This window comes from Montipora foliosa, chromosome 8 (assembly GCF_036669935.1).
Source record: "Montipora foliosa isolate CH-2021 chromosome 8, ASM3666993v2, whole genome shotgun sequence".
Classification (NCBI taxonomy): Eukaryota; Metazoa; Cnidaria; class Anthozoa; order Scleractinia; family Acroporidae; genus Montipora; species Montipora foliosa.
In genome coordinates, this window is record NC_090876.1 from 24,184,764 (window position 1) to 24,205,118 (window position 20,355).

The window sequence follows — 20,355 nt, forward strand, 5'->3', positions numbered from 1 at the left end:
TACAGTTTTATTTATCCTTATAAATGATGGATCGTGATATAAAACTTATTGCGATTTTGAGACGGCAATACCACATTATATTGACGGAAAATTTATTGCGTATTGGGCTCCGTCGCTTCGCGACTACGCCCAATATGGAATATATTTTCTCCCAACTAGCCGTCAATATAATGTGGTATTGCCGTCTCAAAATCGCAATTTGTTTTTAAAAATACGAATTCGCGTTATTTATATCACTACGAAACTATTTCATGTCGCTTCGTGTTAAAAATGTGTAGTAACTGTCGAGGAATTAAACTGGTATGAGTGGACTGGAAGAGTAGAGAGAGAACTCAAAATTCATCGTCATGTGCCAACGTGGTCCACAGAACCTTGAATTTCGTCATTTCACGTCGTCATTTGGGGGATGACGCCAAAGAAATGTAAACCAAAATGTAAAACGCACGTGCAGAGCGTGCAGAACCATTGTTTTTGCTCACTAAACCTATTGTTTTGTAGGGTCGTCGATGCACGTCGTCGTTTCGTAAGCTCTCTATTAAAACCAGAACGCCTGTAAATATGTCAATTTCATTGACCTTTGTTATTTACCACTGTATCGAACGGCCGATTTACACTCCTCCCTGTTTTCGTCACAAACATGATATTGACACTACTGTAACATTTAGTAAGGCAAATCGCGAAGGGATTTTAAGTCTTTGTGCTTTCATCAAAACACGATTGATACTAAAGTCTTTCGTTTTTTAGAAGCATAGTAAGTTAATTGGAACTGTTCTTGTTTTGATTTTTGAGGTTCAGAACGTACAGTACATTTAACAATTTTAAGCGTTTTACCTACTGAGCGAAGTTTCAAGTATTTTATACAATTAATGTACGAACATTCCTGTTGTTTGTTAAAGAGAAAAGTTTGTCCTGGAAGTGCAAATGTGATATTTGTCATTACGGCCCTTAAGTCGTGAATTTCACCCTACCCCGGTAATACGGCCAATTTTTTTCGGCCCGTTGATAACCGCATTATAACAGGGTTCCACTGTCGTTTGACTCAAGTCAATAAGGTCTATAAATAAACCCTTCAATGTTCTTAAATTCAGAGTACAGGAGGCCGGGAGGTTCCGGTGTTATAGGCTGTCCTATTCTCTCCATCCAAAAGTAGCCTGCCTCGCGGTCAAGTCTTAAAAAAAGGCTTAAGGTCAAGTGTACAGGGCCACCTTGGCAGAAACAGAAACAAGTCAAGTGGAATCTACCGAGTGCTCGAAGATGTAGGTGTCGAACGAATCCCCACACTAAGAAGACCACCAACTTTTCTTTAATGATCGGAAAAGATAAACATTTCGGTGTTAACTATTTATGCTTTCGCTTGCGTGGTGGCTCTTTCTTCATTTCCCACTCATTTAGAGATCGATTGATTCGATCTTTGGCATGATCAGAGTCTATAGATAATGGAAGAGATGTCCCTCTGTATTCCGAGGAAGGTTTGACAGTCAAGGATTCTTTGGGTAGATCGTTGGTTTTGGAAATTCTAAATTTCCTAAGCACCTGAGCAGTTAGTAGATCAATAACTTCAGGCGTTGTTAAACAGTTGATAAGGTCATCAGTATAAATTGTATTATTCTCGTCCTTCGTATGTCCAAGTTGCTTTCCACATTCCAATATACTTCCCACTTCGGAACTTTCTTTTTTATCTTCCATCTCTTTAACAGCATCCATTGCCTTGCGTAAATACTCCATATTATGTTCATGCGTTCCGATGTTCTACAACAAAGAGAATATTCCATTCAAACAATGAGTTGACGAAATGCCATCAATTTTCTTGCTTGTCCCTCTATTGATCATAAATCACTATTGTCTGTCAGTGTAGGGTGGATCAAAAAGCCACATGCAAATCAAGAATATTATCAAGATGACCAACAAGAGGACACACAAACGAGCAACATGTCAAATTGAATGATGAAGAAAACATATGCTAGCAAACTTCATAAAGAAGAAAAGTCCAAGAAATATCACGATAGTCAAGTCATAATTCTACAAAATACCACCAGCAATTGACAAGGAGAGATACGTTATTTCAAACGTCGGCCGAGTAGTGCTTATATTTCATTAGAACTGACTATGAGAGTGTAACTTAAGTAACAGAATGGTAACAGTACCCCAGTGAGTTCGACCCCAACAAGTTCGCCCCACACATTTCGAGTTCGACCCTAGTCGTTGTGATCACGGTCCTTTCGTCTGTCTATTGTCTATCTTGAAAGAATACCACTTGAAATATGGTTGTGATATTGTCACCCTCCTTACTGCAAGAAAGCTCAATTTTGTTTCTTTGACGGAAGAAATAAAGAGCTCTGGGGCCGGTTGCTCGGCGAAGGCTGGTTAGCGCCAACCTTTGGTTAAGAGATCTTAAGAGGTATCCAAACCTATACGTTTCCACGATATTTAACGCTGGTTAGCGCTAACCATGCTTCCAGCAACCCGGGCCTGGATGAAAAAAAGTTATTCAGTTCTTGTCCGAGAACTCATAATCTCTCTATAACGCGACCTTTAGGAGAAGGCGGTAAATAGGGGAATGCTTGTCGCGGATTTGTCCTTCCTGTAAGCGACAATGGGGGAATTCGGAAAAATGCGCGCCAGATGTTTTTCATAAGGTCTCTTTAAAAGCACCTTACTTAAGGCAAACAACCCAAATCTGGCACGATTTTTTATTTATTTTTTTATTTTTTTACAGCATTCAACTACTATTTTTACAGAACTTTACAAGTTTATATGAGGTTAAAAAACACTAAATCATTTCACGAAAGGCATCGAAAAGCGCGATTTTTATATGTAACCATAGCAACAGTGATCTTTTCACGTGTGAAGATAACGACAGGAACATGATTAAAGTGCCCCTATTTTCTTTGATTTCAGAACTATGTTAACCAAACAATAAGTGACCAAAGATTTTCAAGACTTCATTTAAAAAAAGACACCTGTTCATTTTTACTGTAATTTTCCTATTTAATGGTCCGCCATTACTGACTTTAAATTCTTGAGAGAGCTGGATCAAGGAGAAAATGACGTCACTAGGCGTGTGCACGCGTGCAAACTCGTGTTTCGCATACAGCTATTTTGAGAAAGGTTGTCGGAAAAAGTGCACACGACAATCCTGAAAGGTATTGTGGGTGATTTTAAGTGCACTGTTTTTCGAAGAAATTTAAAAGAATCGTACGGGAGGCCACTGATATATGTTTGCGAGTGCTGAAGGAAAGTAACAAAAGTAGGTTCGACAGCCACAGTCGTTAGCAACAGTGTATTGATCATATCCCATATTACCTTTCGGGATTGTCGCGTGCACTTTATTCTTGACAAACTTTCTCGAAATAGCTGTATATAATAAGCTGCAATTACACGCTGAGATTTTAAGCTGGTGAGTAAATGACGTCACTTTTCCCTAGATCCAACCCTCTGAGGTCCAATCGGCCAATTTTAACCGTGAGTAATGGAGGACCAAAACTTACACTCAAAGTAAACGGCCGCTGGATAAAAATCAAAGCTCAAATTTAGCCAGTCAGGTTTAGAGCAAACACACTTTCAAAATCTGAAGAAAAAAAGGAAGTGATGTTTTGATCATAGTAGCACTTAAACTGTTTCCACCCAAGAGTGACACTTAACGCCAAGACGATTTTACTCGTCAATGGGTGACTCTTCAGGGATGAAAGGGTTAACCACATCTACTGTTGGTCCACTCTTTTTAACTCTTTCACTCCTAGGAGTGACACTTGTAGATTTTACGCCGTCTAACGCCAGACGGCTGAAAGGGTTAAAGACCTTTTTCGTCAGAGATAAGATCCCTTCACAATCTTGAAACCTAACAGACCCTAGGTTACCGCAACAAGCATTTCCTTATCGACATCCTTCTCTTACAGGGCGTGCTATAGAAAGGTAATTAGCTCTCAAACAAAAATAACTTTTTTATCCAGAGCTCTATTTCTTCCGCCAAAAAAAAAAACGGAGTTATCTGCGGTAAGGAGGGTGACAATATCACAACTACTAAACTCTGACAAGGGTAGGAACTTACAACCTGCGGATTTGATTTCTACTCTACAAAAAAAACTGGGTCCGGACCCCGATTAAAAAGTACTTACGAACCATAGATCTTTTCCTTGTAAACTATCTGTTCCAAGTTTTTTTTTTTTTTTTTTTTATGAAATAGGTCCGGACCGCTTTTTTAGAGTTTTGGGGCCCTAGGTGACTATGGCCCCAATATCGAAAAAAACCGAGTACGGACCCCTTTTTCCAGGTTAAGAGCGCTGTGTAAACTATAGATATTACTACATTCTCTTTTAACAAAGGAGCATCTCTTATCGCCACGAAAAAGGATGACCTTATCTATTTTTATTATCACTAATGCGACGATTAACTCGAAACTTTAACATCCCCCGCCCGGGGCCCGGGAATTTAAACTTTTGAAGATTGGATCATTCAAATTACCGTCCCGTCGGGCCAAAATAGTGTTCAAATGCCCTATACCCTATCGTCGGATTTGAAGGATTTGTCTGTCATACCCTATTAAGGAACAATCGTCGTCGGCTCCTGCAGTCTTAAATAAAGACCTTTTGAAGACCTTTTTGTTAGCCAGTCGCTCACAAATGCTACATCTCTTCCTTTAAACTCTTCCATCTCGTCCAAACACGTGTTTTATAGCTGTTAGCGACTTTGGCGCCCGAAAAAAACCATTATTTGAAACCTGACACTTTCGGTTCAATTTTCTCCACCCCACGCACGCAAAGGTCAAATTCCCCACTCTCCGGGCACAGAAAATAGTCAAATGCCCGTGGTTTGCCCGGGGGGAAGGGGGGGGGGGGGGTTGGTGGCATGATGATGACACATGTCACTGACCTCTGAGGGGTTGACCCATGATAATTCATTAGCTCCCTCTTCTTTCTTCAAGGCACAAACCTGATTGATTGAGTAACATTGAGAAGTTAGTGTGTCATTATTACTTTATTTAGATAAAAAAGATTGCATAGCTAAGCATTAGTGATCCACTAATTGAAACACTTCTCAGAGCATAACCCTCCTACGTGGTCAATTCCGGAAATCAACCCGGGCCACAAGAAAGGGAGAGCGCTCACCACTGCCCAAACCCTGCTTCATCTTATAGAGACCTGATGACTCTAAAGGCTGAACCAATGGGATGGCTTTACCTCTTGTGTTTTAAATGTCTTTAATGGTAATGGTAATGAATTTACAAATGCGCTTTACAAGCAAGTGATCTATGGGTGAGATCGGACATCAGCATATACAGGCGCCGCTGGCTGCCGCTATCAGTCCATTAGCGATCTCACCCAGCACATGAATGAATGAAATGAGGCCTTACCCACAACACCGGGAGCTCCATGCCCAACTAATAATAACAATATTACTAATTTTATTGTCAAAAGATAAAAATACATATCTTGAGTCACAACTGATTGCTAAAATCAGACAAAAAAGTATAATAATTACATAGTCAACCTGCACTATAAGTACTTTAACAGGAGTCTATTTACAGATGAAGATTTACGCATTCTGTATGAACACTGGGTTATAAGTGATGTTTAAAGGGGTACTATGCTAAAACATCCCTAAAAGTGAATTCTGGCTAAGAGGCCTTACCAGGGGCACCCAACGACCAATTTGTTGTAAAATGTATTATTATACCTCAGTTAATGAAAATAAATGTTATTAAGGCATTTTAAGGTGTTTTTCAGTGTTGCTTGGAGAACATTATCTGTTCCTTTTTCCCAGCAAGACACACAAGAAATTTCCCAGCCAGCTAGATAAAATTGGTTGGTTTCCCAGCCAGCTGATCAAATTTATTTCCCAGCCAGGAATTCCGCGCGATTTCAAATCCCTCGATCCAAAACGACCGAACAAAAGCGACAAAACCGGGACAAAACAGGTTTTTTCCGCAAGCGCAATCACTCTGACCAGCCGTCGTATGTTTGGGAGAGGGAAGGGGTTCTTTTTTTTAGCCGTCCTCAGTCTTCAGAGTTTCTACAGCCAGCTCGGATTGAAATGCTAGAAAAAGTCAGTAATTTCCAGGCAAAACCTCTATCAATAACAAAATTTCCCAGCCAGCTCATCGAAACACCTGTATTTTTGCCAGCCAGCAAGATTCCTCTGGGGAACAGATTCGTTGGGTGCCCCTGCCTTACTGTTGAATCATGTTTAAAATAATTTTAACATAAATCATATTCATATTCTTGGGTTTAACTTATGCACTAATTTCATCAAAATAACAAATGATCATGTTTTTTCTCCAGGTAACGTAACATACAGCAGCGTAGCAGCTAGAACAGCTGATTCTTGACCTCTCAAACACACTGTTTTATATACTTGTCTGTGCTATTACAGTGTAAGTTCAGACCTAAATTCAAAATACACTGCTCATGATTACAAGTTTCTCTTCATCCAGGAATATACTTGACACACTTCTTGGGTAACCCAGTGGTTTACTGGCATTGATTTAATATCAAGTTTTTAAAGTTTTTGATTTGGGTTACTTCATACTGCAAAGGCTCCACAGCAACGAAGTGCTCTTTGCCCATGAACAATAAAGGTTCCTCACTGCTTGTTCTTAAAGTCCATTAGCTTACTTTTGCGTCAAAAATTCAAACTTCTCAACCTAAATTAAACATAATTCTGTCATTTTCACTCTTATTATTTTTACAAATAAATAAATTTTGGTGGACAGTGAAATTTAACAGAACCAGAAGTTGTTTGTCCCATGGCCATGGCATGAGCTTGGCTGTGGGTCAAACGACTGACCATTTTGGAAACTTCAGGAACTCATGCAGCCTTTTAGAAGCAAAATCGCAATCTGTTAAGGTAAAATTACAAATTTTATGGTTAGAGGCGCTGTAAGCAAATCCATAGTTTTGTTTTGTTTTCTTTTTTGACACTCTTTCACTTAATTACAAAAGACACCATAATCAAATTTGAGCAAATCACAAAGTAATTGAGTGACCTGAAAAAGAATTAATATTGTAAGAACTGACGGCACAACTGAGAGGCTCTGATCCTGTCATGTGATCTCAGTGACTTAAGCTTTATGTATTGTCCTGTATTGTAACAAGTATCTTGGTGTGGAGTGTACCATACTTTTCTCGTGTGGGTACTAATCAAATGACTGCACATTCCTGAGTAAATCATTTCACCTTTAACTGCATGTTATAGTAGAGTCAGAATTAAATGCAGTTTACAATGTGTATGGGATTTTCACTGTGCGCAAGCCACAGCTGGAACCGCTTTTACCTCAGATTGGCTAAGAATGTGAAATGTGGTTTTTAAGGAGGCCCATAGGGTCTTCCACACTCAGGTAACAGTGAGTTTCATATTAAAATCAACAATGTCGATCCTTTTCAGTAGGAGACTTCTGATATTTCCCTAATACTATTGTCAGCCAATATTTTTGGGTGTCCACTATTCTCCAACTGTTGCCATGGCAATGGTACAACACTGCTAAAAGACCCTCTAAAATCCAGCTTTTGGAAAATTGGACAAACTAGTATTTTTCTTTGAAAAAAAAGCCATTAAATTCGCTTACCTAAAAATAGTACGAGGAACATTTCGCTAGTAGAACTTAATAAGAGGTTTATGAAAATGCTGTTGAAAGATGAAAACAAACGTCCACTAGATGATGCTTTCATGTCTCTACTGATAACTTTCTTTATGAATGCAGAGCAACGGATCTTACTTGTTTACAATTTAAAAAATAAGGGTAGGTCACAGTGCTAATTTTCCAGACAAGACCAGTTTAAGTATTTGCATGTGTGGCTTACACACATGCTCAGCTAAAAAAAAACATTTGAGCACCCCTAAAGTCAACCACTAGGCTACAGTAACAACTGTAGGCAGTGCAATGCTAAAGCAATCAATATGTTAAGTACATGCACTCAACAACTGAAACTGCTTACTAGAATGAGGAATAACAAGACAGGGCAAGAAAGTACCCGGAAGGAACATTTCATGTTGACAATATTGATGGTCGGTTGTTTTGTCCAATTCATGCACCGTAGTAGTTGATCATCGTCGAAAGTTTGTGGTGGAGAAGCTCCTTGAAGCTGAGTCATGTGACACTCAAAGGAGAACTGAAGGCAAAAAATTATAAGCATTTTTTATTTACACTTTAGACCATGCACAATAATGTTTTCAACTTTTTTTCTGGCATATCCGTCGTTTTTCCACCCAAAAAAAATGTTGTTATTCAGATTTTGGGCCATCAGCATTGTGGCTCAGAATGGAGGAGTCAGCGGCCAATTTTGCAGCTTATGAGGTATGATATGGGGAAGACATGCGAGAGCGCCCTATATAGAAGCAGTGTTTTCACTGATGTTTGTCGTGAATATTGAACACCACTCATTTTGAAAAGAAAACAGCAAAACAACAAAGAAAATACCCACAGCAGCACTTGTGTTTACCTTAATGTTTCTCTTGATTACAAAATATCTGTTCCCCTTACCATACGTCACAGCAGGCTGCTGATTTAAATTTTGAGTCCACACCGAAAATGCCAAAAAAGCAGGAAAAGCCCAACTTCGAATGTAATTTTCTCGCAAAAAACAGGAAACAAGAAGAAATACATGCAACTCCACAAACTTAACTTTACTTATGTTACTAAATAGACTTTCCAAAAAAAATGTTGGAGAATTCCTTATTTTGGCCTTCAGTTCTCCTTTAATTGGCAAAATTAGCCATTTCTGATTTCTATAAAATAAAGCAATTTGTTTCAGGTTCTTTCACCATTTTTTTGTGGTCTAATAATTATCTTTTTGAATTGTAAGAAATGGATTGTGCTCCTCTAAAGAACAAACAAAACAACATGGTTAAATTACTGTAGCTAAAATGAAATTTGAATTTTGGGTTTTTTTTAAATGATACTTCACAGGGTTTGTACACTTTTTCACATCAAAAATTAAAGGACTTTTCAAGGACTTTCAAGGGCCAAATTTTGAAATTTCAAGGACCTCTTTTTCACGTCAAAAACTTTAATATGTACCAATGGAAATAGTCTGACAGTACAATTTTTGCTCATTAATTTTTCCATAACATAAGTGCATGAAAATAATGCAAAGGCGCTGGTAACCAGTCTCGACCCCACAGCTCGTCACATTTGTATGACATGACTTGAGTGGCTGATTATTTTCACTGAAGTTTTCAAAGATCAAAAACACAGATCAGAAAAAATTCAAGGACTTTCAAGGACCAGGAATGAAGAGCAGAGATTTTTTTCAAGGACTTTCAAGGCCTTGAAAATGTGCTTTCAATATTCAAGGGTTTTCAAGGGTTTTCAAGATGTGTAGGAACCCTGTACTTCAGGAAAATTAAACAAAGATCAACTGTATAGCACAACATACCAGTGTTCTGATCAGTGCCTCTCTGACTCTTTCAATGTGGTCACTTTCCTATGAAATAATGAATTCAAAGTTTCTAGAATCACAATTTGAACCTCTTACCACTCTTGTACATGTACTGTTGGATAGATTTACAACAACAAACAAAACAGTACAACATGTGAAAGAACAGTACTCAGCAGACAGGACAACAAATATATTATTAGTTTTCTCTACTACGGTGAACCATGACATACATGGACATACACGGACAACCCATTTTACACACATTTTACACAACACTGACATTTTTACAAGCCTCCTTTGAGTTTTAATGGGCAACAGGCTTTTAAAAGGGGGACAACCAAAAAAAACCATGGGCAACCAGAAAAACAAAACTGGTTGCCCAAAGGGCAAATTAGTCAGAAAGCAAGTGTCGACCACTGCACATTTTAAAAGCCTGCAAACGATTCAGTTTAACAAATGTCCATTACGTTAATTTGCAGCATTGACCAGCAACACAGACTGAACATCATAATTATATATAAAACATGTAAACAGAGTGGACACTTCAAAATACAATTTTATCTTTTTTGCTGCTGCATTCAGTGGCTAGTCAACACAAAGAAATAAACATGGGATCTGATTTAGTAAAATATGCAAAGGAAGATGTAACAAAATAATTTAATTTGTTACCATCTTTACTTCAGGGACAAACAGCAGCAGCAAAAACAAGTAAATCATTGATTGACCTTGCATGTTGCAAAATACTAATAACATGAGCTTGGAGATACCAGTTCAATCCAAGTGTTGATGCTGATTGATGTTTCTAATGATTCAACATAATGCCACCATTTCTTAGGAACAAATAAGACATCACCTGGCTGAAGAATCACCTACAATCAGTAAACAAAACATTACTACTGATGAAACAAACAATCACACTTAACAATTTACTTGTACCTCAATAAACCCATTGACTCCTGGAAGTGAGACTTAGCAGATTTTACTATGTCTAACGCCAACAATTTTACTCATCAACTGGAGGTGTCCTACGGCACCTGGGGAGTTATACCCCTTAACCAGTCAAAAACTACGTCCCCTCCATAAACCCGTTAACACCTGGGAGTGAGACTTAACAGACTTTACTCTGTCTAACGCCGCCACATGATATTTACTCGTCAACTGGGGGTATTCCAGGGTGCCCAAGAGGTCAACAGGTTAAGTAAGTAAACATTATAGAGTTTTTGCAAGGTATATTTCTGAACAAAAAAGTTTAATTGAATGAAAACAAAGCATTACTTTAGAAACAGACAAAAACAAATTGGTGCCAATAACCTAAGACAATGATCATATTTAGTATCCGAGTAACCAAGCTTGAGATAGGTCCATCAACTTGGGATTCATACATACACACTATATCTAGTACAGGCACCACGACCAAGGCATTTCCCATTTGAGGTGTGAATGGGTTACCGGGGTAACAGATTGTTATGTCAGGGACCAAATCTCATGAAAAGCCTTGTGGGGATACTGATGAGATTCTTCAACAGGAACATTTCAATTATGTGCAATATAGAAAAAATTAATGTTTTACTCATTTCATGAGACCCCAAAATACTAAGAATTTACTTGGGTTCCTGTGGTTTAAAAATGAATGCAGCCTCAAAATTAGAGATGTTTGTATGGAGTTTTAACTATGTTGGTCTCTGTTCGACCTACAGTAAGAGCATCAAACTTGGACAGATGGCCAATCGCAACGTTATCTTTGAATGTGATGGTGTCAATTTATTGATTGGTTCAAATTTGAAACTTGTCCCTGGCCAGTTCCCTGAACAATTCCAGAATGGACTAATACACTTCAAAACTTGAAGAACCTTGTTACCAAACAAGGGGATGGTTATGACGGACATCAGGACTAGAATTTCTGTGGGACCAACAACTCTAAGCTAAAAAAAACCTCTAGAAGATTGAGCTGTTGATGAAAACAATCCAGATGTAAAATGGAAAGTCACTGTTCAAAATATGCCAATGTCCACTTTTGCTTCCATTTTGCAGCTATTAGTTAGTATACATTCTCCTTTTTTCCTCCTCTATCCTCTGTCAGGATATGAATGTTACAATTACAGCACACCCTGTTTCTTTGTCTCATTGGATTAATGAGCATTGTATTTCAAGATTTTCTTCAAATTACATTGATTGTTTAACCCATTGACAAGTAAAATCGTCTGGCGTTAGATAACCTACGATAAGGCATACTTTTCTTTACACAGGGTGGAAAAGGTACGCCTGATACAATTTCTTAACAAGTCATCTGCCGCCCACTTGTCAATAGTGATGTTATCATGTGTCATGCTAAAAATGTGAGCCAATTAGATTTACCGGAAATTACCTGCAGGTTGCGATTCAAGGAAAGAGGCGATGAAAACAAAATAGAACTCCAGCTGGAATGCCTGCAAAGTCAGCAATAATTTCTTTCTCTCTCAAATCTTTCTCTAGCTTAATTAAAATTCTAGAATGACCAACAGGCACTTTTGCATACATGTGTAACTGCATGTACAAGTATCTAGTAGGCATATTTCTTGGCAGCTAAATTTGGCAATACATGTACATGTACCTTATGGACTGTGCGAGTACCTCATATCGGGTAGCACTGGCAAAAGTAGGAAATCTGGACAGGTCTGGGTAAGTCATATGCACTTGACTGAAGACACTGGATTCCTCATAGGGAATTCTTGTGGGATACAAGTTTGGTGTTTCACTTGGAGGAAATAATGTCCATTTTTTTCTTCCATAGATCTGTGCTACTAAGTTACAACCATATGTATCAAGGTGACATGGTGTAGATGCTTCCTTGCTTCCAATCCATATTGTTGATTCATCCCCACATCTTCCAGGAAATCCAAAAGCACCCCAGTTAACAGATTGGCGCAAGTCAGGACAACTATGGAACAACTCTGCCATGTATTTGTAATCTGCATAGCACCAATAGTCATTTCTGAAAATATTTTATAATAGTATTTATCATACAATAATATTAATAATGTCACATAACTCTATATATAAAAAAAAACATGCAATAGATAAAACATAATTATCCGAATTCACATGTCAAGTATGGAAAAAAAGAAAGACAAAGTCCTGAAGCTTTTCTCTTTAGTGTGCATGATGTTTGCTTCGTGGAAACTGCTCAAGCCACGAAACTAGTTACTGATGAAACAAGAGGCTACCCCCAGTATAACTTTGTCACACTTTGGACACTGGTATATATCTCTGTACCCCAACAAAACTGGTAAAGTCACGTTTTTCATTTAACATTTTATCCATTTCCCCAAGAGACTCATGATGTTGAAAACACAATATTATGTTTCCATTGTTGTGGTTGTTCCCGTACACCTTGACGGCAAAAGCTGGCTTATTGCTACTGCTCACATCCTTGGAAAGGAATTTCATTAAGATGTTTGACTGAAGTGGGTGGAGCAAGCACTCAATAATTCGGGCCCATTCTACAGATTGGTGGTTTTCGTAGTAAATTAACATGGTTTTACCAGGAATTAGAACTCTCTAAAGCTAAGTTGTTTATTTTGCTTTTATGTTGATTTTCTTCCATTTCCTGTGGTGAAAATTTCCTGAACTTCGACATTACATGAAATTTGTTCGGAGGAATCTTCTAAGGCCAAAAAAATAACAGAGGTTACAAACTTTAAGGTAGTTTTGTCACTTTCAGCAAATTTGTGTTTTTTAGCTCCACTTAAAAAAATTGTCTTACAATTTTTGATGAATTGGCAGACAAAAGGCGTAAACAGTAATTATCACTCAGCAAAATTTGAAGAAATTTCACCAAAGGAAACTGGAGATATTTTCACGTAAAAGTTTCGCAATTTTTCGATCGCAAAACATACGTCACAAAATAAGAAATCACCAAGATTGCCATTTCACAACTCCAAGGATGTTCACAACTCCAAGGATAGCTGTGTCCCTCGATCGATGGTTGTTAGAATCACATAACTTGTTCAGAAGAGGGGGAAATGAATTTTTTTTAACCTTCTGTTGGTCTCCAAAGAATTTGCAGCCTTCTTATGGATAGGTAAACACAACTTTAAAAAGATGCTACGTCCACAAAATCTTGACCAAAAAAAGAGTTTGCAAAGTTGTGAAGCCATGTTCGTTTACTTTCTGCGTGGGAGAGCCGCGCGTCGACCGCGCAAACTTTAAAGCTTGCGCCATCAGCCACTAAGTTCTAGAAACCAGGTTGCATGAGGTCAGGAAAACTATATGAAGCCACCTTAAACTTTTTATCTTTGAAAACAGATCATAATTTGATCATGCACACATGTCAGGGAAATTAATCCATTCAATAATTATTGGGAAGCAAGGAAATGGAACAGTTCCTATAAGCCTATCACCGTTAAAACTCCTGCCAATCTAACCAATATTTTTCTCCGACTTCATTCGCTGTCAAAAGGTATTTTGCTGAACTTGGGCAATATCAATGCATGCAGAGAGCCTATAACTCCAATAAAAAGGCTGAACCAATATTAGCTCTTAAAATAAACAGTGTCTTTTGTTTTATACGTTTATTGTCGACTTAAGAGGTGTTACATAATTAGTTTGTTTGTCTTCATGGTAAGGTCAAGATCAGCTGAGATTGAGCTTGTAGGCTACTTATTGTTGTTTCGCTAAAATGACAGCTGGACACGATAATAGCCGTCATCGTCTATATCTGTTTTCCAAATATACTCATCCGCGTTTTGAGGGAACCTAAGTTTACAAGCCTTAAAGGTTCTAATTACGTTTGCTGGCCATTTATTTACACTCCGTCTTATTTATCAGTGTATCAACTTACGGCAAATGGAAATATTATTAAATTAGCTAACTTTAGCCTACTTGTGAAAACGCGACAGACTCCCCGATCGTTCCATGCAACCATTCAACCATTGTATAAATTCCGTAAACGTTGCGCTTTCGAACTCACAATCTGTCTCCATAACCGTGCTTTTTCCGGAATTTCCATGACTCCGCGAGAACAATCGGAAATTTGTTCGAAGTTCACCGAGCCTGGCAGCCAAAAATTCAGGAGTCCAAGCTGCACATTCCCACTGAGATGCTGCGCCATGAAATAATGCAGGTTCTGAGCGGTTTAAAAGGTGGTCTCGAAGATTTACAGGGTCAGGAAGCACACAAATTCTTTCCACTTCGAAACGATCAATTTTGTTTTCCACAAAACCACATTCGCCCGCCATATTGATTGACGTCATCGTGACCCGCGGAGATTGGAGGCACACCGGGTCATTTATACCGGAAGTAAATATGACGCACCCATGTGATTGAGTCATGATTGAGTCACGTTTGCTCTCTTTACTGTAGACAGAATAGAAAATCAACGCATGCTGTTTTTTATGAGGGTTGTCTTGTTTATTGTTCCAAATATGACACTGATATTCTTGGCATAATGGTTCGTTTACAAAACAGTTTCATTTTTTAAGCCTGAATACGTGCTCTTGGCTTCTTAAGAGTTAGAACAAAAACAAGCATTTTATCACGGACGAAAATATACGTCGTGCGGTTTGAGTATTAGTAATAAAATGTCAAGGATTTTACAAGCTCTTGCATGATATATCACAAAACCTCCAAATTCTTTCTCAGTATTTTGCTTTTAAGTGTCTTAATATTACAAGGAGAATGTGAAACATGAACTTTCATAGATTTGTGAATGACACAAACATGTTTTCTCACTTCGTGCGCCCATTTTTTGAAGAACGTTACAAATATATTTTCTTGCGTTTCTGAATGGGTATACACGTTTTGTCAGTTGTCTCTTTCATCGGTGGTCGGCCATCATGTTTTTTGGGAAAGTTGGCACTTGACATATTTCTAATCCTTCCGCTGGACCCGTTGATCATCAGTTCAAGAATGCGTTTATTTATAACTTTTGTATGGTAAACGTCCATTGCTTGCTAATGAACGAGTCCCGGTCCTGTTCAGACGGTGGACGCCGCGGACACCAGCCAACGTTCTCCCTCGGGTTCTAAAGAGAGGCACGGGACGGAAGAAAGGTCGGTAGAACTCCACTCCAAAAGAGCACGTGAGCTCGTAGGCTATATATAAATGCATTTGTTACGCACTTCCGAATTAATTTCATCCCGAGCTTTTTTTTTTTTTTTTTATCGCATGGTTACAGGAATATACTGTAACAATAATTAAGTTGAATAAAATCAGTGCCATGAACAAAAATCGCCAAAACGTTTTTCAGTGTGAAACCACAGGTAACCCAGGCTTAAGTTTGTGTCACGCACAGGTTTCATAACACGAGAAAATGAAGAGAACATATTGGCGAAGACAAAAAATCGATGAAACTTACCTCGTGGCGAGTTGTTGCTGTCCTTAATATGTACTCGAATTTTCCGGAAAAATAGTCGCCTTCACCTTTCCTTCATACTGTAGTAGCAACTACACTGACACAAAGTTTCACTTGTAGAAATTTTTATTTTGCAAGATACAGCCATGAATTATATGAATTGATCGTTTAATTGTCTACTTTAAAGACAATATTATTTCCTTTGAAAATTAAATTAAATCGTCCACAACTCAAAGGTCAGAAAACGAAAACAAACTGCTCTACTCGACAATGACAGGTGAGCGGCCGATAAGAAAACGTACGCTGTTTCAATCTTGAGCTCGCCGGTTCGCACATTATATATAGAACACTCTGGTTCGAAAATAAATATTAAAGAACACTCAAAGTAAGTGTACACAACACAATGGTCAGAGAAATGGGAAAAATGGTTTCATTGGTTCTTGAAGTCACGTGATATGCGGCCTTTGTTCCCTAATACCTTATCTTACATTGCATTTCTCTGCAGCGCTCAAATTTTTTTCAGCATACGCAACCCTAGCTCTCGGGCTTCGGTTGTTCTGTTAAGGCTGCAGCCTCGTCAGCCTAGCGTCTTCGCTCGGCTGACTCGTTGGCAATAAAGTACTTCTTCACCTTGCTTTATTTCAAAACTAGCTTTCTCGAAAAAAATGTTTTTACTGACATTCATGAAAAGGAGACTGTCATAAAGTTCTAAGAAAAAACAAATTTTCTATTTGTGTAATTACTTTCATCATCGTCACCATAAGTATCACCATCATCACATCGTCATCGTTATCATCCTTATCTTCATCATCGTCATCGACATCATTATTTCACGAATTACATGATGGAAACAAACAAGGACCAAATCAAAGCAAATTACACAAGTTACCTCGCTAAGCACACAAACATGATTATATCGTAGATTGCAACTATTGCAACAAAGGCGAACAAAGCCGCGACCTTATTTTTAAAGGTTTCTTCCAAATATTTTTCGAGGAGATTGCTTAAGTGTCCTGACGTGTTGAACGTGCCTTTTTTTCCTGGATTTTAAGCGACTTCCAACTGAATCACTGCTAGTTTGGTCCTATTATCGTTTAAGTTACGGTTACGCCCGGCCGTTCCTTTACCGTGGCAACTGAGCTGTTGGAAGATCAACTCAGTCTGCCAAGCAGATTTTCAGTGTAATATGGCATGGCAATGTTTTGTTATATTTTTTCATAAGCATCCATTTTTTGTCATTCCATTGAATTCTTTGTAACGGAGAAAGCAAAACACTTTGAGTATTGGCGGACACAAGCTCGGCTTAGATCAAACTCCACCTCAGCGATTGTTCAAAAACCATATGGCGAATCACTCAAGAGCGAGCGAGGTCGCACAAAACTGCCAGTCACCTTGGCTTGGGTTTGCTTAGCTTCAGCGGGAATTTCAAGAGATGGTATTATCGCATATTCTATAACAAGATATCGGTGAAATGTTATCATTTCTTGGAAACTGCCAGTGAAGCGCTTAACTGCTAAAGAGGAACTGTGAATTTAAAGTGAAGAAAACACTATTTGATAAAAAAAATATATCAGTCAGCGTGATTTGTCCTGGGTTGGCCTTTGGTAAACCAGGAATGGTTTCAACATATCTTTTTAACTTTGAAATCGAGTTTATATTTCAAATAAGCAACTTATATCATTAAGCAGGTTTCCAAAAGTAGTCATGCGCATACATTGCTGATTTGTGCGAGCAAGCACGTAACCATATGGCGAATCACTCAAGAACGAGCGAGGTCGCACAAAACTGCCAGTCACCTTGGCTTGGGTTTGCTTAGCTTCAGCGGGAATTTCAAGAGATGGTATTATCGCATATTCTATGACAAGATATCGGTGAAATGTTATCATTTCTTGGAAACTGCCAGTGAAGCGCTTAACTGCTAAAGAGGAACTGTGAATTTAAAGTGAAGAAAACACTATTTGATAAAAAAAATATATCAGTCAGCGTGATTTGTCCTGGGTTGGCCTTTGGTAAACCAGGAATGGTTTCAACATATCTTTTTAACTTTGAAATCGAGTTTATATTTCAAATAAGCAACTTATATCATTAAGCAGGTTTCCAAAAGTAGTCAGGCGCTTACATTGCTGATTTGCGCGAGCAAGCACGTGCCTGGCATTCTGCGCGAGGTCTAATTTACAAAGACAGCATACTCTCTTTTGTTACCAAGAATATTTTTTTTTACATGCAAAAGTTGCAAAATTTTCCTCGCGTTTGTGAGCTAAAGATTTTGTAGATTACGTCCGTTTCAGAACCTTAAGATAGAGATAACATGGTTCGCCTAACCATTGACGGAAATTTGGCAATGAAAGTATGGATAAAAGGGATGGGAATGCTGAACAGCGAAACATGAACCTAAATTCTTATTCAAGGAGAGTATGAATTTGTGCAAGCCAACTGTCCGTCTGTAAAAATGTTTCATGAGACTAGCCTTGTTTTGACTTTAGCCTCAGGCTAGCATTTAATTGTAATAATTCTTTCTCGAATAATTGTGGTTTCCATGGCTTTTCTTAGAGTGTTTGGAAAAGCCCAAGAGTGCAATCAAACCATCTTTGTCTCTTTTTCCAAGGATGATTAAGCATAAAACAAAATAAAGCAACGTAAAGAAAAGAATAATTTGTTTTGATGAGTTTTATACAAACTTCGGAGAACTCTGATTGGCTCAGATTGTGCTGATATTCTAATCGTGCTTTGAGCTTGATTGAGGTTGGAATATATTTCCGCCTCTTTCATATTTCACTTTTCATTCTGGAATAAATAATCATCTCATGAAATTGAATGGACCTGTTGTATATTCATATTCAAAACGCAGCTTCAAAATTTGTTCAAAGACTCGGCCAGCTACCTGCTTCAGTAGACAACTGATGTCATCGTGTGTCCAATATATTCAGAGCAATTCCCTTTTCCTGTGGTTTATTGGTGTATTCAGCCTAAACGAGAAACAAACCTAAAACAAAGCACTTGAGAATTGATGTTTTGGATACGATCGAGTGAGCATCGTAAGCCAATGGCTAGAGAGGCCATTTACCAGCTGTGAGTTCCAATATCACCTATGCCCGCAATAAGGTGGTGTTCGTATTGCCATACCCGACTCCCTATGGCCGCGGTCATTAGTCATCTGAATGGACATAATCATTACGCATTTATCAAATGGGATGACGTCACTAAAAAGCGTTAAATTTTAATAGAACGTGCCGCGTTTGCGCTTATGTCTTACGACGGGGCCGGGTGATGAAGCACGATTATGGCTTTATTTACAATACTAAAGATCTTTTTTTTGAGCCCGCTTTCATTGCGTGGCGTTTTAAACTTTGTTGATCTCGACTTCCTTTCCCACTGCCTGTTTTTGTGTTAAGTTTGTACCGTTGACTGAGCCAAGTAAGTAGTTTCCGTATAGCTCCTTTCAGCCATCATGATCATGATTGATACCTTTGTTGTGAGCAAGGCCGCCTCGACTTCTGCTTCAGCTCGCAAATTATATCCTTCGTTTTCTTCTTCTTCTTCTTCTTCTTCTTCTTCTTCTGCTCAGTTCTTCTTCCTGGGCTCTGCTCTTCACGGTGGTTTATTATCTACCCGTTTTCGTGACAAAAGTTTCTACGCAAGGCCACACAGCTGACCCTATGGTGAAGTGAAAAACACGTGAGGGTTTCCTTGGTCGGCCAGCGTGCAAGCTCTGTTGTGTCGCCGGCGGTTTCAGTGGCGAGCATTCGCTTCAGCTAATTGATGCAATGTGTCACTGGCTGGCCACCTAACTCAAGACAATTTTCCTCGAACACTGTTCCAATATAACGAATGACAGCGTCTAGGGAAGTAATTAAAATTTCACTTTTCATTTATTAGCAAAACAAAGAATGAAAACCACAATGGAAGGCACGTCAGCTGTTTGGATTGGTTCAGGTGTCTTTCATATAGTCTTGCTTTCTCCTTGCCATAAATTTTTACTTCTTCCTCTGCAAATCGCTGTCTGATACGTACGTGTCTGGATTCGCTCTAATGCCACAACGTTAGTTCGCGTAATAACATCTGAATTAAGTGCGGTCGTTCTGAGAAGAATATTGGAAAGAATTTTTCAATTGAAAGAGGCCTCGAGGGTGAAGGGTGGCTATATTGAAGAATTGTGCAATATACATTTTTTCGGTTTTTGTTAGAATCGTTGTTCTCTCAGTCGAGCTGACTCATTTCCCTGATTAGTTGTTTCCTCGAATAAAAATTTGCGTGGACTTGGAAACTTTGTATACATCTGACGTAATCGCCACTTTCCGAACTGCTTCTCTCGCCCAGCTCAGGTTTTTCAGCTTTTTTGCTTTCTTCCTTGCGAGGAATAGATAGTGAATTTCACAGCAGTAGCGTAGAAGCACACTTCGTTATTATTTGACAGACTTTTATGTAAAGAAAACATGTCTTGTGCCTGACTCGCTGTTCGGTTGCATCGCAACGAAGAAAGCGTTTACTCGATCTAAAAGCCGGGATCGCTCTAAAGAACCCGTTTAGGAAAACTCGTTGAAATGAATTCTGTTGATGCTACTCTAGGTGCATTGAAGTATTGAGCTTTGCTAAGGAGATGCTGTTTTGGAAACAACAAAAGGCGATAAATTATACAGGGATTATGTTCCG

General features: G+C 38.6%; 1 protein-coding gene across 5 annotated transcripts in view; it reads right to left on the reverse strand.

The window, feature by feature from the left end:
• Positions 1-14,595, reverse strand: part of LOC138012516 (HSPB1-associated protein 1-like) — a 17,138-nt gene extending 2,543 nt beyond the window's left edge. The window contains exons 1-7 of one of the 5 annotated variants that reach the window (XM_068859304.1): positions 14,235-14,595; positions 11,985-12,345; positions 10,142-10,243; positions 9,372-9,419; positions 7,932-8,105; positions 4,870-4,929; positions 1,330-1,749 (exon numbers count right to left, since the gene is read on the reverse strand). In XM_068859304.1, the coding sequence (XP_068715405.1) occupies positions 1,339-1,749; positions 4,870-4,929; positions 7,932-8,105; positions 9,372-9,419; positions 10,142-10,243; positions 11,985-12,345; positions 14,235-14,590 (1,512 nt within the window). In that variant the 5' untranslated portion in view covers positions 14,591-14,595 and the 3' untranslated portion in view covers positions 1,330-1,338. Of the gene's footprint in view, positions 1-561; positions 1,750-4,869; positions 4,930-7,931; positions 8,106-9,371; positions 9,420-10,141; positions 10,244-11,984; positions 12,346-13,391; positions 13,792-14,234 lie in introns of those variants that run through there. The other 4 variants (XM_068859303.1, XM_068859307.1, XM_068859306.1 and 1 more) reach the window with 4 other exon arrangements.
• Between the last annotated feature and the right edge of the window lie 5,760 nt (positions 14,596-20,355).